This window comes from Tribolium castaneum, chromosome 6 (genome assembly GCF_031307605.1).
Source record: "Tribolium castaneum strain GA2 chromosome 6, icTriCast1.1, whole genome shotgun sequence".
Taxonomy (NCBI): Eukaryota; Metazoa; Arthropoda; class Insecta; order Coleoptera; family Tenebrionidae; genus Tribolium; species Tribolium castaneum.
Genome location: NC_087399.1, coordinates 1,777,754 through 1,795,157, shown reverse-complemented (window position 1 = coordinate 1,795,157; position 17,404 = coordinate 1,777,754). Strand labels below are relative to the sequence as shown.

At 38.5% G+C, this 17,404-nt stretch overlaps 2 protein-coding genes across 7 annotated transcripts; both read left to right on the top strand.

Moving 5' to 3' along the window:
* Nucleotides 1-55: 55 nt before the first annotated feature.
* On the top strand, nucleotides 56-7,392 carry rempA (reduced mechanoreceptor potential A). 2 transcript variants are annotated; one of them, XM_968680.5, is made up of 9 exons: nucleotides 56-202; nucleotides 245-469; nucleotides 517-707; nucleotides 2,358-4,464; nucleotides 4,846-5,132; nucleotides 5,184-5,437; nucleotides 5,976-6,502; nucleotides 6,547-6,964; nucleotides 7,014-7,392. In XM_968680.5, the coding sequence occupies exons 1-9, from the start codon at nucleotides 56-58 to the stop codon at nucleotides 7,331-7,333; spliced, it is 4,476 nt and encodes a 1,491-aa protein (XP_973773.3). In that variant the 3' UTR covers nucleotides 7,334-7,392. The 2 variants fall into 2 exon arrangements, with proteins under 2 accessions (XP_973773.3, XP_064213571.1); XM_064357501.1 differs by lacking the exons at nucleotides 56-202; nucleotides 245-469 and having other exon boundaries at nucleotides 582-719.
* Nucleotides 7,393-7,521: 129 nt separating this feature from the next.
* On the top strand, nucleotides 7,522-16,863 carry LOC662621 (zinc finger protein 271). 5 transcript variants are annotated; one of them, XM_064357503.1, is made up of 6 exons: nucleotides 7,522-8,050; nucleotides 8,155-8,173; nucleotides 10,685-10,888; nucleotides 10,947-11,168; nucleotides 12,952-13,182; nucleotides 13,241-16,863. In XM_064357503.1, the coding sequence occupies exons 1-6, from the start codon at nucleotides 8,004-8,006 to the stop codon at nucleotides 15,449-15,451; spliced, it is 2,934 nt and encodes a 977-aa protein (XP_064213573.1). In that variant the 5' UTR covers nucleotides 7,522-8,003; the 3' UTR covers nucleotides 15,452-16,863. The 5 variants fall into 5 exon arrangements, with proteins under 5 accessions (XP_064213573.1, XP_064213572.1, XP_008197279.2 ...); XM_064357502.1 differs by having other exon boundaries at nucleotides 12,940-13,182; XM_008199057.3 differs by lacking the exon at nucleotides 8,155-8,173 and having other exon boundaries at nucleotides 12,940-13,182.
* The last annotated feature ends 541 nt before the right edge of the window (nucleotides 16,864-17,404 follow it).

Here is a 17,404-nt window from a genome sequence, read left to right as displayed (position 1 = left end):
CGAACCGTACAAAAACCCCACGGCGTCCTAGCAACGCCATGTAAACAAGGAAAAAATGACACTTTATTTTGAAAATCCGGTGAGTTTTCCGGAGCCGGGCTCGATTTCCCTGAACGGGGTCTGGCACCCGAACTCGGCCCTTCTGGCCGTGGCCAGTTTTTCGCAAGATAAGGGCGGTTACGTGACGATTTTCGACGAGTTGGTAAGGTTATCGAACTTTTTTGCCCAGCTGATGAGCTTGTAGGGGGAGCCTTTGAGCGATATAAACTACCCCGTACACCGCAGTTTTCAAGTAACGGCCCTTGCCTGGCACCCCGAGCGCCATGTCCTGGCCACCGGGTGGGAAAACGGCGAGTTTAAAATCTGGAACGGGGAGAAGGACTTTGCGCTCATTGGGGGGCCGCACAAGGCCCCCATCACGCTGCTGGAGTTCAGCGAAAAGGGGGGCCGGCTTGTGTCGTGCGATTCGGTGAGTGTGCGGGTTTTGGGGGGTTTTTTATAGGGAATTTTTGTCAGGCGGGGTCGCTTGTGGGGTGGAAGGTGGTGGATACTCAGGCGCAGACTGTTATGGTTTTTCATCTGGATTTGAAGGAGTCGATTACGCATTTGACGTTCAGGATTACGATAAAGCCGCATCCGGATTTTGATGTTGAGGGGTTGGCTAAGGCGGCGGTTAATGGGGATGAAAGGGCCCTCGATCTTTTTAGGTCAGGATAAAGGTGGCTCCTTTTTTTATTTTTTTGTTTATTTTAATGAATTGTGCCGGTTTTTGACAATTTTAAAATGAACAACCAACTAAACTAATTTTTAAAAAAAAATTTTTTGTGAAAGAATTAGTTTCCAAGTTATTTTTTCAAATGTTTTGTATCCAATTTTGAGTCAAAAATCCATTCATTTTTAACAAAGAAAGCCAAAAAAGTCACGCTCAAGAGGTTTATCAAAAAAAAAACGGAGAATTTAAAAAAGTAACACAAAAACACATATTTATTAAAAAAGAAAAATATAAAAAATATGGACAATTTATTTTTAAGTATTACAATGAATATTAAAAACATAAAATGAAGGATCTCGATTGATGGTCTCTGGGAAGTCTCCAGATTACCTGAAATAAAAAAATATTAATTATGTAGTATTTTGTTATGTAAACTCTGTTTATTTTATTTTTTCGAATGTTTTTCAGCTAATTTCTTTTAGGCCAGAAACGCCCAAGAGATTTCGTCAAATAAACTAAAGAATTACTAGAAAAAAGTTAATTAAACAGACATCAGATAATAAATACCTAATTAGAAAAAATGAGAAATAAAAAAATATGGACAGTTTATTTTTAAGTATTATTCTACAATAAATATTTATATAAGCCGTCAGATTACGTTTAATTAAAAAGATTATTTTGTTAGATAAATTCCAACTAAAGTATAATACAATATAACATAATATTTTCAAATGTACTTCTGCCAATTTTGAGTCAGGAACTCATTTATTTTATTAGGAAGAGATTTTGTCCAAATAAACGGAGAATCACTAGAAAAAAAGTAGCACAAACAAAGACTGAAAAATTACAAAGAACGAAAAATAAAAAAATGTACAATTTATTTTTAAATATTTTTCCATAATAAATGTTAATATTTGTTTCCAGATTACGCCAGTTAAAAAAATATTAAAAATATGTACATTCCAACTAGCAATTTATTTTTGCAGGTCACAAATCAAAACACGTTTTATTTTATGTTTTCAAATGTATTTCAGCTAATTAACGAGTGAGGAACTCATTATTTTTTGTAGAAACAGCAAACAAATAAAAAAGGCTTGAGTTATGTTATTTCAGTGAATTGTGAGTCTTTTATCTCCCTTTTAAGCCAGAAGTGCTCAAGAATTTTGTACAAATCAACTAAAGAATTTTTAGGAAAAAAAATACGTAAATACAAATGCTTAAATAAAATGAATGAATTGATTTAAAAATATGGGCAATTTATTTTTAATTATATTAGTTAAATTTTAAAAATATTGTTTTGTTGTGTAAACCACTAAGTTATTGTTGCAGCCTGCGACTTAAATCACATTTCATTTAATTTTTTTCAATGTATTTCATCCAATTTTGAGCCAGAAACTCATTTATTTTTGTTTAAGCGGTCTTTTAAGCCATAAACGGTTACGAGATTTGGTCATTTAAACACAGACACTAAACTAGGAGTTTTCTAGTTTTGCTTTAAGCCAGGAACGCTCAAGAAACATTTTAGAACAAAAAATTAACCTAAACACAGTTACACAAATAAAAAAGACCAAAAAAAAAAAAATGTGGGCACAATTCATTAACGTAAAAATTTGAAAATTGGGGCTCACGTGCCAAAAATTTCCAGTAATTGGCGTCCGAAGACCACAGCCCGGAAATTCCGTGTTCAGGAGGGTTCTGACAACTTGTCATTTTACGTGGGGACGCAAGTGGGCTCAATTTACTACGTTAATAGCGGGGGCTCGTGCATGGAAGTCTTAAACACGGAAGGGGTGCCCCTTTCTTACATTGTGCACCATCCGAGCAAAGACGCCCTAATTGTCATGATGGAGGGTTTAACAATCGGTCATTTCTCCGTTGATAGTCAAGGCCAGTTAAACGAATTAGCTAAAGTTAAATTAAGCGGAAGGGTGCAAAGTCGCGGTGTTGGAACACAGGGCTTAGTCTGGTGTTCCAACTCCAGTTTGGCGGTTTTAACCGGTGATTTAATCGTCCGCATTTGGGACATTGAAACCAACGATAACTACGTGTTACCCACGTCGTTGAAATTCTACACAAACGACGATAAAAATCGCACAGTTAGTGAAGTTTTCACGTGCTTGGCGTTCTGCAAATTGAACCAAACTCTGTGTGCGGGCACCAACATTGGCCGCATTTATTTCTGGACCAGGAACACAAACAATGGGGAAAATCCCGAGGATTGTTGGGAGTTGAATAACGTAAATACGGTCAGCGGAACCGTTAAACAATTAATGTGGGGTTCTGTTCAGTTAAGACTCCCGTTATTGAGCGTTAATTGCGTCACGTGTGTTTACATAATGAAGGAACAATCGATTTGTACGTGTTTTTCCGATGAGGTTTGGTGCACGCAAAAAACCGCCAGTCAGGTGCTTGTCGAAAGCGCCAAAAGCAACGTTTTGTTGACTTTGGAGACACAAATCACTGATATGTGTATCAATGACACGTTTGCAATTTTCACAAATGGGAGACGTGTTCTAGTTTATGAAATTTTCTGGGATGGGTCTGACTCGGAAAAGTTCGAACTCAATACGAACATTTCCAAGCAGACCGAAAGTTCGGCCGACTTTTCGATTAAACTAATCAGCACGTTTGCGTGTGACAATGAGAAGGTTTTACTCCACAAAAAAATGATCGTTGTTTTGACCGCGAAAGCGGTCACACTCCGACAATTAAACGGTTCGGTTATAACCACCATCGTGTCACCCTCACACGAGGGCGAACCGATCGGACTCGACGTCACGGGGAATTACCTCACGATTTTCACAATCGAAGGCTACATGAAAGTGTACGAACTGGGCGAGAATGAGGCGAAACTGTCGATTCCGGCCCGGAATTTGTACGACATGTGCCCGGACTTTGGCGAAATAATCCAGGCGAAAAGCAACTCAAGCGGCAATAAAATCGCCCTGACTTTAGCCGCGGCCAATCTAGTGCCCGATGGGCGCTTGTACGTCTGGGACGTGGAAAACGACAATTTGCTATCGTACGATTTCCACAAGTACGGTAACTTTGATTTGGAGCAAAGTCCGGACGAATTCAGCGTCGACGAACGAACCGAACAAAACGATTCGTCAAACGACGACGAAACCGTTGCGGTTTTCGACGAAATTTGCTCGAATCGCATCCCTTTGCACTTGTTTTGGGACGCTCATGACCCGCGATTATTAATCTGTGATGCGAAAAAAGTCAAGTTAGGCTTGGGTGAGAAAAAATTGAAACGGTCGCGGTCTGATACCAAAACTACGCTCAAGGATCAGGACCATATTATTATAACGATGTTTGTGTCGTCCGAACACGGGATTAAAATGCACGATATCAGGGGTGTGGAGGCTGAGAGTCGGTTACTGGCCTTGGCTACGCCCTATTTGGTGATTTTGGAGAAGTTGGTCATAGTTCGGGACGTTATGAGTGATTTTAACGGGCTTGAAAGTTGTAATAAGGAAACGCGCGATGCTGTTTTGAATTTTAGTTATAATTTGAGTCTTGGTAACATGGATGAGGCCTTTAAGGCGATTAAATTGGTGCAAAATCCGGGCGTTTGGGGTAGTTTAGCGAGGATGTGTGTCAAGACGAGGCGTTTGGATGTGGCTGGGGTTTGTCTGGGGCATATGGGCAATGCACGGGCTGCGATGGCACTCCGAGTGGCTGTGGCTGATTATTCGTTGCCACATGAGGCGAAGTTGGCCGTTTTGGCCGTACATTTGGGGATGCTTGTAAGTGAATCCGTGAAAAAACCCACAAAAAAATTCACATGGATCACGGACGTGACACAAATGAGGCTTTGAATTTTTATCGTTAAATATTTTTGTTAAAATTCTGTTAACTTAAAAGGCACTAATTCAAACTATTTTTTACAAATTTACTATTTGTTTACATATGACGGATGGGACAAAAAATCTTGTGTGTGAAAATAACTCTAAAAAAATTATTTATGTAGTGAAAATTAAAATTTCTTGGCGTTGTTTAACGACGTAAGAAATAAGAGCAACATGTATGTTTGTAATAACGGACGGGACAGCAAAATTTTTTCTTTGTGGGTTTTTTCTTGTGCGCGGTTTTTTTCCGGTAGTGGTTTTTTTACCAAATTTTTGAAGGACGAGGCCGAGCAATTGTACATCCAATGCCAGCGTTACGACCTTTTGAATAAATTGCTCCGAAGTCGGAATAAATTCGACGCTGCTCATGCCATTGCAGAATCGCAAGATCGCATCCATTTGAAAAACACTGACCACGCGTGGGGTAAAGCCCTTGAAGCCGTGGGGGATTTTAAAGAGGCGGCTGTTCGTTACGAAAAGGCCAACACTCATAAATTCGATGTTCCAAGAATGCTTTTAGATCAACCGCAACAACTTGAAACTTATATGGGAAAAACTAAAGACCCGTATGGAGAAGTTGGGGTTTGTTGTTAGTGTGATGATTTTTTGTTTTTTAGTGATTTGCTTAAGTGGTGGGGTCAGTATGTTGAGTCTCAAGGGGAGATGCAAGCCGCCTTGAAAATTTATAGTAGTGCAGGTGATGTTTATTCGCAAGTGAGGGTGCTTTGTTTTCTTGGGGAGGAAAGTAAAGCGGCTGAATTGGCAAGGTCGGGACGGGATAAGGCCGCCTTTTATCACATGGCTAGGTTTTACGAAACGACAGGGAATTTTGAAGAGGCTGTGAATTTTTTCACAAAGGCTAACGCCTACAGTAAGTTTAGAAATTTTCATTTTTTTTTATTTTCTCAATTACGGCAAAACTATTCGAAAAAGTGGAACTATTCTGATGTAAATCTACGTAAAACGATCCGGGGAATCGATTGGCATCGAGAAAATCGCGAAGTTAGCAATAGTTTTTAAGTTATGAATTTTTTCAACTTGGCGCATCCACCATTTTTCACGTTGGAATAAGTTCTTTTAAATAAATTCTGGAATAAGTCAGTGTTGGAACAATGGTGGTATAATACGTAAAATGAGCCGCTGAATTCAATGGAACAAACCGCATTGCTCTACGACTTTTAGTTTTTGAGTTATGAATTTTTTAATAATTAGCTCGGCGCATCCACCATTTTTCATTTCAAAATAACCTTTTAACTAAGTTCTTGAGCAGGCTAGTCTTGGATAAATGCCGGTATAATATGTAAAATGAGCCGCAGAATCCAATGGAACAAACCGTTTGGCTTTATGTCTTTTAGTTTTCGAGTTATGATTTTTTTTTTTGATATTTGGACAGAATAATTCTTTCCTAGGTAACGCGGTCCGACTTTGCAAAGAGAACCACATGAGCGACGAATTATGGAACATCGGCTCTGTTGCCGGAACTCGCGAAAAACTGGAATGTGCGCGCTATTTCGAGGAAATTGGGGCCCTTGACAAGTCGGTTATTTTATACCACAGGGCCGGAATGCTGCACAAGGCCCTCGACCTTGCATTTAAAGCCCAACAATACGACATTCTCCAACAAATCGCCACAGACTTGGACGCTGATAGTGACCCAGCTTTGGTGCAAAAATGCGCCGATTATTTTGTAACAAACGAACAGTTCGACAAAGCTGTTGATTTACTCGCAATTGCGAAAAAATACAAAGAGGCGATCACGATTTGTCTGACACATAACGTGCAACTGACTGAAGATTTAGCCGAAAAGTTAACACCTGAGAAAGACCAACTGGAGGAAGCGGACCGTGTTAATGTCTTGCAAACGTTGGCTGAAAGTTTAATGTTGCAAGGCAATTACCACTTGGCCACGAAAAAATTCACACAAGCCGGCGATAAGGTGAGAATAAAAAATTGTTGGTTGCCGTTTTAGAACTGTTTTAGATTCGGGCAATGAAAGCGTTGCTAAAAAGTGGCGATACCGACAAAATCATTTTTTTCGCGGGCGTTTCGCGCCAAAGAGAGATTTACATAATGGCAGCGAATTATTTACAATCGCTGGATTGGCAAAATAATCCCGAGATTTTACGCAACATTATTACGTTTTATTCGAAAGGCAAAGCTTTGGATCTTTTGGCCAATTTTTACGTGGCTTGTGCACAAGTCGAGATTGACGAATTTAAAAATTACGAAAAGGCGTTTGGGGCCTTGACTGAGGCGTCGCGGTGTTTGGCTAAAATAGGCAATCCCAGGGACTCAAGCCAACATCAGAGAGCGACCGAAATCGTCCAACAAAGACTCACAATGATTAAGCGGTTTGTTGATATTAGGAGATTATTTGATCGGGGGGATTACCAAGCCGGTAAAAATTTAACTAGGTTTTTGCCCAATTTTTGCGTTTTTTATCGTAGGCATTGCACAATGTCGCCAGTTGTTAATGACCGGAGGCAAGGAATTGGAAGAATCGGTTCGCAGGGGCGATATTTGTGCCCTAATGATACAGGAGTACATCAAAAGTGGGAATTTTACCGAAGCTAAACAATTACTAGGGGAATTGAAACAGTTATTGTTCAGTAGTGGGAACACACCGATTACTTACTACCTGAATAAGGAAACAATTGAAGCACTGGCCCATGGTTTAGGTGTCCCTGTTTCAACCCTAATTCCCGCTAAAATGACACTCGAGGATGAAGACACCGAGGAATTTGTTGAAGAAGCAATTGAAGATTAGTTTAAGTTTAAAAACGAATCCGTCCATTTGTGTGATTAAATAAAACCATTCAAATTGTCGTTTCTTTGTTCCCTGATTCGTTTTTGGCGCCGTGAGTTACCGACCGAGCAGGTGGGCGGCGCTTAGTTGTTGACAGTGGGGGTTTGTAATTTAAAATTGTGACTTAAAATTGGGGTAAAGGGGGGCGTCCGCCACACTTTGACCTGTCTCAGAGTGCAATTTACCAAATTGTGGGGCTGTTTTCGCGAAACGGGGGCCCAATGCCGGTGAATAAGCTTTGTTTATGTTATGACGCATCGGTTCGGATTCACTCTCGGCCATGTTGATTCTCTCTGTTTATTGTTTGAGGCGCCCCGCGACCGTTTCTGTCTTGATCGAAAATTTTTCGTGATTTAGGCCGAAATGTGATTGATAAGGGCGATAAGAGCGATGTGCGGGGTCTTGCGGCGAGTTTGTGCTAAGTCTTGCGGGTCCTTTGCGCGCCTTGAGGCGTAAAATTGTGAAAATCACTTCTCGGTTTGTAATGGCTACCTCTCGCGTCCCCCCGTTGGTGTGCAGACAATGACAGTGAAAATTTTCACGTGATATTTTCGAAAATCGGCTTCGGTTGGCGATTGTTGAATGGAAAGCGAGTTCCGGGGGCGGTGAGACACCACACTGATGAATACCAATGATCCGAACGCCCTTGCGGGGGCTCACGGGGCTGAAGCCGCGGAGGTAAGCTTTGTTTTGTCTTGAGCGAATGGATTGTTTATGTGCCGGATGATTACGCGCTTTATGTAACGTTTATTGCCGCTGATCTATTTTTTCGTGCTTTTTAGTAATCGGGGAAACAGAATTGTAAGATTTTTGTCGCTTGTTTATTAGATTGGTGTTTTTGTTTCAATTAAGTTAATTTGAACATTTTTTCCCTAATTATTAATCAACAAAACAAAAAAATTATGTGACAGCGAGCTGTCAAACATGTCACTTGATTGTCATTTTTGCACGGCCATGTCCTTGTTTACATTCGAACCTCAATTATTATTTTTTTCTTTAATTAAATTAAGGAAAATCTGCTCATTATATTTCCATTTGTTGCGTTCCGCCTCATTAGAAATTCCATTCAGTGTCAATACACGAATTTTTTGTGTAAATAATACGAAACCCTTGTCCAAAAACTGGCTACATTATCAGACTGGTTATATGGTTAATGTAATTATCCCAGAATTTCATTTCCGAACCCTCGAGCTATTCTAAGGGCGAATTCAAATTGTGGATTAGTTCAACAATGGACATGTAATCAAATAGAAAGCACATTTATTACGTTTTCGATGCATGAGCTAAAAAAGTGACTGCATGAAGTATTCTAAAATTAGATGACATGACATTAATTGAAGTTTAAATTACATAATAATGTTTTTGTGTACTTTTAACAACAATGGGAGCACAAAAAACAAGAAAATGTATGAATGAGTTTACGCAAATTTGTGCATTTTTATCTTCATTCTTAAAATTTTAAAGGAAATTTATTGTCACGGTTTGTTTTTGTTGTGGTCATGTCACTTCTATCAATAGAACTGTCAAAAGACAACTGGAATGTAGATTTTTTATAGATTTCGTAGATTAAAATAGATTATGTTATTATGAGTAAATACTTAATGTAGCGAAGCTAAACGTTTATTTTTAAATTTTAAGTAATTCAGCTGAGCTATAAAATCACGAAAATTTAAGATTTTTTACTCTAAAATAAAGCTAATCTTTTGAGAAGTTAATTTACATTATTATTATTTGTATTTTATTCTACACCGTAAGAAAGTGCACCTGAAGTTCACCTTCAAACCAATGTACAGGGTGTGTCAAGTAGAAATACTTCTGTTTGCTCAAAAGAAAAAATATTTCACAAACGGTAAAGTTTGAGCGTGAATGCAAAAAACTACATTACAAATTTTTTGTTTTCAAATTATTGCAATCGTTTTCTCGTAAAAATTCCTCCTATTTTTAAGTGAGAAGTAGTAAAAAACTCAAGACGTTTTGCGTAATTGAAATTTTAATGTGCTTTGAGGAAAAAAGAGCTCGTCTCTTAGCTTGATTCACAAAAATTTTAACTATCATCACTTGTCAGACAGATTATTTTGAAGTCTATTAAAAAATACCTTTTCAGAAATAAAATAAGCCTGATGATGTTTGTTATATCAACGAAACGTTGCAACTCGTTAATTTATTTAAAACCTTTTAAGAAAGTTGGTCCTATCGTCGTAAAATTTTATTGTAATTATTCAGATAACTTAGTAAAGTCCATTTTGGAACAAATTATTGATCTTTAAAACTTTCAAAACACATATAATGTTTTGGATAATGTTTTAATATTCTTCTGCTATAATAGTGAACGAGTACTTTTTATTCGTTTTGTAAAAATTGGTGATTTAAAAGTTCTTGGGCACAAAAGTAGAACTTCTACTCCAAGGCTGAAAAGAAAACATTTACCCAACATCCAGTCAAAAAAAGTTTTCGGAATTTAGTTTTTTAAATTGTGTATTTGGCAGTCAGCTGTGGTCTTATTTATTGTAAACTGTGGCGTTTGTGTTGGACTACATTGTAGTCTTTGGAAGTATTTTAAACTTGGCCTTGGTAAATGTCAAGGACATGGAAAGGAGTGGCAAGAGCTGGTAGTGTGTACGTGCTATACATTGTATTGCTTTTGAAAAGCAACTTAATTACATTCATTTATTAATCAAGCATTTTCTCAGTTTTTTTAATGAATTGGAATTAATTGTAATCACAGAATTATGATAAAATGGTAAAACACAATTTGATAATTTCCGGAATTACCTCCATAATTTTCACGATTCTTGCTTCGTTATCTGTTGACAAAGACGAATTATCCTGTTTTCTCCAGTAAATTAGTTGGTCATAATTACAAATTATGGCAACTCATTGTTATTGTGGACATCAAACCGGCTAAATTTACGAATGCATAAACAACAATTCCTGTTTGTTTGATGAATTTATAGGTCATTATTTAAGGACAATAAACCGACTTGTTTTATGGCAGATTTTTTTATCATTAGGTTGATAACTTGATAAGGAGTTTATGTAATAATAATGATAAAATCCTTTGTCTCAAGTGAGGCAAATAAATCACGCCCGTGTCAAAGCAAATGGTTTTGGCAGCACGCGACCGAAATAATTAGAATAAAAACCGAAACGGCGCAATCACCTGTTACATTTATTAATTTCAATGGTCCATCAACTCGATCCTCATCAAAACCGGTGACATTTCGAGTTAAACCCGCCCGTAAGTTTGCCACATGTCTCAAAACTCGGGGTTTCGTGTCATTACCACCAAGGGTGACCCGTGTTAAATTCCAGGCCACCACCCAACGTCCACCACCAACCACTTCAATCCCGACCGATCTTCGCGTGAATACGACAGCCCTCAACGCTGTGGCGCTTTCCAGCGTGGCGAAATACTGGGTGTTGACGAATCTCCTCCCGGGACCCATTCCCCAAGTGAGTGTTTATGGGTTACCGGGATCGGGACGTAGTGATAATCAGGGGAAAATAACATCGCAGGTTTGTTTGTTTGTTCATTGTGGTGGTTGTTATGGGTTGATTTGTTGGGTTGGTTCAGGAGGCTATGTTGGGGCAACATGCGGCTGGGTTGTTACCAGCTGATCCCTTACTTTTACAACAACATTCGCAAATTCCTGTCAGTATTTCGACATCGCAAGGGGTTACGAGTTTGTCGATACCGACAGGTAGTATGCATCTGGAGGCCAATCACCAGGGGCATCAGGGCATGGGAGGGCATCAGCAGAATGATCCCATGAATCAGAATCAGATGAATCGAGATGTGAGTAAAAAAATTCGAAAAGAATTATTTTTGAACTAAAAAGGCAAATTATTTACGACTTTTTGCTAAACCGAACCGAAAAATCGTCAAGTTCGGGCGAAAATGTGTACTCCAAAATTATTTTGTCTTTCTCTGGCAATTGGGCACCGTTTTTTACGAGAAACGCAATTTTTTTAAGAAATTGTCTGAAAATACATAAAGACATATTGTTGAAAATGATATTATTTTTGTTTCTCGGTGAGGATTTAGGCACGTTTTTGAATCATGAACTTAGATTTTGCAAAAAACTAATCATTAGAAATTAAATTATTTACCTTTTTGCGGGTTTTTTGGTGTTATTTCTTTTTTTTCAAGTGTTCAAGCAAGTTTTTGGCTCGATTCCACTAGACCGGGTCGAAAAATTGCAGAAAACAACAACCTTTTTTTTTGTGAGAAGTTGTTTTAAAAAATAATCATTTTGCGATATTTTGTGACAAACAAGCTGGAAATCGTTAAATTTGACAGAAATGGCATAATTTTGGTATGTTTATGAGCTAGAGTTTTTGTTATTTTTGTGAGAATTTGTTAAACCGACCTGAAAATTATTACATTATCTAGAGAACGACATATTTTTTTGTCTTTTTTCCGAGAGTTCTAGCTTGTTTTTCAGCCAAAAACACTATTATTTTACAGGATATTTACAAAAATTATTCAGAAATTTCGTTATTTTTACATTTTTCGAGTATAAAAGTACGTTTCTGAGCCAAAAACTCAACATTTTGCGGGAAAAATTGCCATTATGTCAAAGGAGATAAGCTTTTTGTGTTATTCAGAGTTTTAAATTGTTTTTCATTTATTATTTTACGTAAAATCATTGGTATTTTAGCAAAATTTTCACTTGGAAATGCAATTATTTCACGATATTTCGCCATAAATAAGTCAAAAAATGACTAAATTATATCGAAGAAGGCATAATTTTAGATTGTCTAAGAGCTACAAATTTATTTTTTGTGAAATGTTATTAAATCGGGCCAAGAATGCGGAAATCCGATTTAAAAGGACATAATTTTTATTTTTTTTGCATAGAATTTATAAACATACAATTATTTTGCAATATATTTCGAGACAAATAAATATTTCGAGACAAATACACCGAAGAATTAATAAATCATTGAAATTGGAGTAATTTTGGTATGTTTTTGAGATGAAATCGCAGATAAATCGGACCGAAAATTATTAAATTATGTGGAGAGCAGTATATTTTTTGTTTTTTCCGATAGTTTTAGCACGATTTTCAGCCAAAAGCACGATTGTTTCACGCAATTTTTACAAAAATACGCGAAAATGCTGTTATTTTAGCATTTTTTGAATATGAAAGAACGCCTCTGAGAAATTTTTGCAAGATTTCACGAAAAATTACTATGACGAAAGCGATTTTTTTACAAGTTTTCATCTAGGAACACGATTATTTAACGAAATTTTCTAAAGAATTAATGAGAAAATCACTAAATTTGGTCGAGAATTATATAATTGTTGCCTTTTTGCCCTGTTTAGCAACATTTTCAGCTTAAAACGGAATTATTTTACGATATTTCGTCACAAATAACCCAAAAACTTTTCCGACCGTGTAAGCACATTTCAAGAATTAGTAAGTTTTATTTACTCAGTGGTGTTATTTTTGGTTTTTTCGGTTAAAAATACGAAATTTTGACGAAAATTAGCGTGAAAAACTAGAAAATTCGGCCAAAACTGGCCTAATCTTTGCTTTTGTCGAGCGTCTAGCAATGTGTAGCATAATTTCCAGATGTCTCATCAACAGCAACAAACCCACACCAACCAGCAAAACATGGTGCAAGTCCAAGTCCAAGATAATTTAGTTTCAGTAATTGAAGATAGCAAAGAACAAAAAGATATAATCGCTGCTCAACTAGCCCATGCTCAGATTCAATTAAACGATAATCAACACTTGAATCAGCAGGCATTGACCGTTCAACAATTACAACATCTTCAAGTGCAACAAGTCCTTGATAATGTTGTAAGTAACAAAAAAACTCCTCAATTTGTATTTTTTCTAAATAAAATAAAATAATTAGGTCCGGATGGAAAATTCGGTCGAAAACACGCAAAATCAAGCAAACACCGCCGATCAAACCCAACTATCCGACAACATCCAAATTGTAAAAGACGAGAAAAACTTACAAAATTGTAAGTTACTGTCTGGGACACAGTTTGGTTTGCAAGACCATAAAGGTAACTTGATGGATGTGCGGACTGCTGATGGTAGTATTGTCAAGATCTCGACGAATCTTCAAGAGCAAGACTTGGCAAAGACTTTGGGTGTTGAAATGGTGCAAAATATGTACAAAGTGAACGTGGACGACTTGAACCAATTGTTGGCGTATCATGAAGTTTTCGGTAAGCTTCAAGGTGAGATTGCAACAACTGGTCAAAACATCGTCCAAAATACAAACAACACGAACGTGAATCTCCAACAAAACACAAACAACATTGCAATAGTGAGAAAAGACGAGCAGGAGGCTTCGACTAGTAGTTTACCGACCGACAACACCGCCACGGTGATTACAGGGAACCACGTCTGTGATTTATGCGGGAAAATGTTTCAGTTTCGTTACCAGTTAATCGTCCATAGACGTTACCACACCGAACGTAAACCGTTTACGTGTCAAGTTTGCGGTAAAGCGTTCACCAATTCGCAGGAACTCACCCGTCACGGGAAGTGCCATCTAGGCGGTAGTATGTTCACGTGTGCGACGTGTTTCCACGTGTTCGCAAACGCGGCCTCTCTGGAGCGTCACATGAAGCGACACTCCACCGATAAACCGTACAATTGCACAATTTGCGGGAAGTCATTCGCGCGGAAAGAACACTTAGATAATCACACGCGGTGTCATACGGGGGAAACCCCCTACAGATGTCAGTATTGTGCCAAAACCTTCACCCGTAAGGAACACATGGTGAATCACGTGCGGAAACATACAGGGGAAACACCGCATCGTTGCGAAATCTGCAAGAAGAGTTTCACGCGGAAGGAACACTTCATGAATCATGTGATGTGGCATACGGGGGAAACCCCCCACCACTGCAACATATGCGGGAAGAAGTACACACGGAAGGAACACTTGGCCAATCACATGCGCTCGCATACGAACGATACGCCGTTCAGATGCGAGATTTGTGGGAAATCCTTCACGCGGAAGGAACACTTCACGAATCACATCATGTGGCATACGGGGGAAACCCCCCACCGGTGTGACTTCTGTTCCAAGACGTTCACACGCAAGGAACATCTACTAAATCACGTGCGACAACACACGGGGGAATCACCGCATCGCTGTGGCTTCTGTTCCAAGTCGTTCACACGGAAGGAACATTTGATCAATCACGTGAGACAACATACCGGCGAAACGCCGTTCAGGTGCAATTACTGTCCCAAAGCTTTCACCCGCAAGGACCATTTGGTTAATCACGTGCGGCAGCACACGGGGGAATCACCCCATAAGTGTACGTTCTGTACCAAATCATTCACGCGGAAGGAACATTTGAACAACCATGTGAGACAACATACGGGGGAATCCCCCCATAGGTGTCACTTTTGTTCCAAGTCCTTCACCCGCAAGGAGCATCTCACGAATCACGTGAGGATCCACACAGGGGAGTCCCCACATCGGTGCGAGTTCTGTCAAAAGACATTCACTCGCAAGGAACATCTAACCAATCATTTGAGACAACATACGGGGGAAACCCAGCATTGTTGCAACGTTTGTTCCAAACCCTTCACCCGCAAAGAACATCTGATCAACCATATGAGATCACACACCGGCGAACGCCCGTTTGCTTGTACCGAATGTGGAAAGTCGTTTCCACTCAAAGGCAACTTGCTCTTCCACCAAAGGTCGCACAACAAGGGCGCGTTAGCCGATCGGCCCTTCCGTTGCGACCTGTGTGAGAAGGATTTCATGTGCAAAGGGCATTTGGTGTCGCACCGTCGGTCACACAGCGGCGAAAGACCACATTCGTGTCCCGATTGTGGTAAAACTTTCGTCGAAAAAGGGAATATGTTGCGACATTTGCGTAAACATACCGTCGAAAACGGGCAAAGTAATGATCAGGTGGCGACGAATCAAGCGCCACAAACGTCGAATGCCAACTTGCAAATACCGCAAGTTAGTCAGACGCAAACGGCGCCTAGCAATAACATCGTGACGCAAATGCCGATGCATCCGCCGAGTAATCATCCGGTCGTTGTGCCTACCGCCAACGGAAATGTCTTGGCTAGTTATTAGTGTGATATTGTGAGGTTAGGTAGTTCCTTGTATTGCCATATCCTTGAAGCAGTATTCCCTCCTCGAGTAGGTTAAGAAGAGAGTGACAAGTGAGGAGCACTTGACACTGCGATGATATTCTAAAGTATGCCATGACGCGATGGAAGCCCATCATGGCCTACTAATACTTAATACGCCTGGGTGACTTAAAGATTGTACCATCAAAGTTTAATTCATTCATTTCCAATTCCGTGTTGCCATAAGTTTTTGACGCAATCTATTATAGTCACCAGGTGGTATAACTGGTGTTTTCTATATTTTTACAAACAGCAAATGAGCGATTTATAGCTGACTTAAAGCTCGAAAGAGAGATTATCTAATCCATATTCCATGGTTATTTGATCAAGAAGTAATACTAATGGTAATTACATGTGCCCTATCGTTGTTCCCTAAAGTACCGGGTGACTTAAATATTGTACCATCAGATTTAAATGTGAAAATTTAATACATAGTTGTCATTCTTTTCCAATTCCGTGCTACCAATAGATTTTTGACACAATCTTTTATAGTCACCCGGTAGTATATTGGTGTTTTCTATATTTTTACAAACAACGAATGGGCGATTTAAAGCTAATCTAAAGCTCGAAAGAGAGACTATCCAATCAATATTCCTTAGTTATTTGATCAAGAAGTAATACTACTGGTAATAAGACATGTCGTATGGTTGTCTATTATTACCTATGAATTTGGCTCAGCTGGTGGCGTATTGAGTATTAGGGGATCATGTCCCAGTGAGGGTTCCGTGCACACCCTGTACATTTAGCGGTTTGTGTTGTAAATAATTATATATATTAACGAGGCCAGTTGAATTTTTGTACTTATGTTAAGCAGCTTAGATCGTGGAATTTTATCTATACTATAATATTCTTGTGATAAATGATTTCGATGCGGGCCTATTTTGTGTATTCACGACCAATTTGTAGGGTTAGTGCGTCACTTGTTTTGATATTAATTTTTTTGGTGCTATAATAACGGGGACTGATGTGTTGAAAACACTTTTTGATTTTTGCACAGATCTGATTTTTTACCGTTCAAGTGACGAGTTTTAATGAAGCTTGCTGTACATAAAACTATAGGAGAATTATGCTAAAATGTAAATTTGTTATTAGATAATGTAACAATTACTTGTTACTGGATGTTTCTGACTTAGTTACATTGTAGAACAATTACTATGATTACAAATGCTTTTTTGTACATAACTATTATGTAAAGTAACCCGAAAAGTGTTTGTAGTTGTAAATTTTCGAGAGTAATTATTATAAATTTATAGAAGCTATATATTATACATATACACTTTAGTTAATATTTTTTAGATTATTTTGTAATACAACCAAGATGTATGTTTCTTTTTTAATAAAAATAGTTGTATTGGAGAGTTTGATTTTCCGATATGACAATGGGCTTATTACCTGAGGGAAATCAGCCAGACGTGCACCGTAGAACACAAAAGAAGGAACGCTTTTATCTCAAGAACACTGCGCTTTTACAATCGCGATATAGTGGGCGAGGAAATATAGCCGGCAATTTATCTCGAAATTTGGCGCGATTACGACACGATATTTATAAAGTCGCACAGTAAACGCGTCATTAATCCTCGAAAAAATGAACGAAAATGAGGATTTATTGGCGCGGAACGCCCAAGATTAGTGGTCGATTTAAACGGAGAGGATCTGCGAACGGGCGAGTGATATATTATCTAAGAGGCGTTAAAAAATACTGCAAGTTTTCCATCGCAAAATTGGTAATAAACGGCGAAAATGAGGCGCTTTATCGCTGCACTTTACGAGTCAAACCTATTTTCCCAGAGTATAATACAATTGATTTTGTTATAGTCAGCCAAAAAAAATAGAAGAAAAAGTTTCACAAGTTTGGAAAGGTGAGGAAAGAAGGCACTGAATTGTTCATCGGTGCAGT

Bases quoted from the DNA above. Each gene is read 5' to 3' on its own strand.
- rempA (XM_968680.5), top strand. From the start codon at position 56: ATGACACTTTATTTTGAAAATCCGGTGAGTTTTCCGGAGCCGGGCTCG. The intron at 203-244 runs GTAAGGTTATCG...ATGAGCTTGTAG, and splicing joins TGACGATTTTCGACGAGTTG to GGGGAGCCTTTGAGCGATAT. The intron at 470-516 runs GTGAGTGTGCGG...AATTTTTGTCAG, and splicing joins GGCTTGTGTCGTGCGATTCG to GCGGGGTCGCTTGTGGGGTG.
- LOC662621 (XM_064357502.1), top strand. From the start codon at position 8,004: ATGATCCGAACGCCCTTGCGGGGGCTCACGGGGCTGAAGCCGCGGAG. The intron at 10,889-10,946 runs GTTTGTTTGTTT...GGGTTGGTTCAG, and splicing joins AGGGGAAAATAACATCGCAG to GAGGCTATGTTGGGGCAACA. The intron at 11,169-12,939 runs GTGAGTAAAAAA...AGCAATGTGTAG, and splicing joins AGAATCAGATGAATCGAGAT to CATAATTTCCAGATGTCTCA.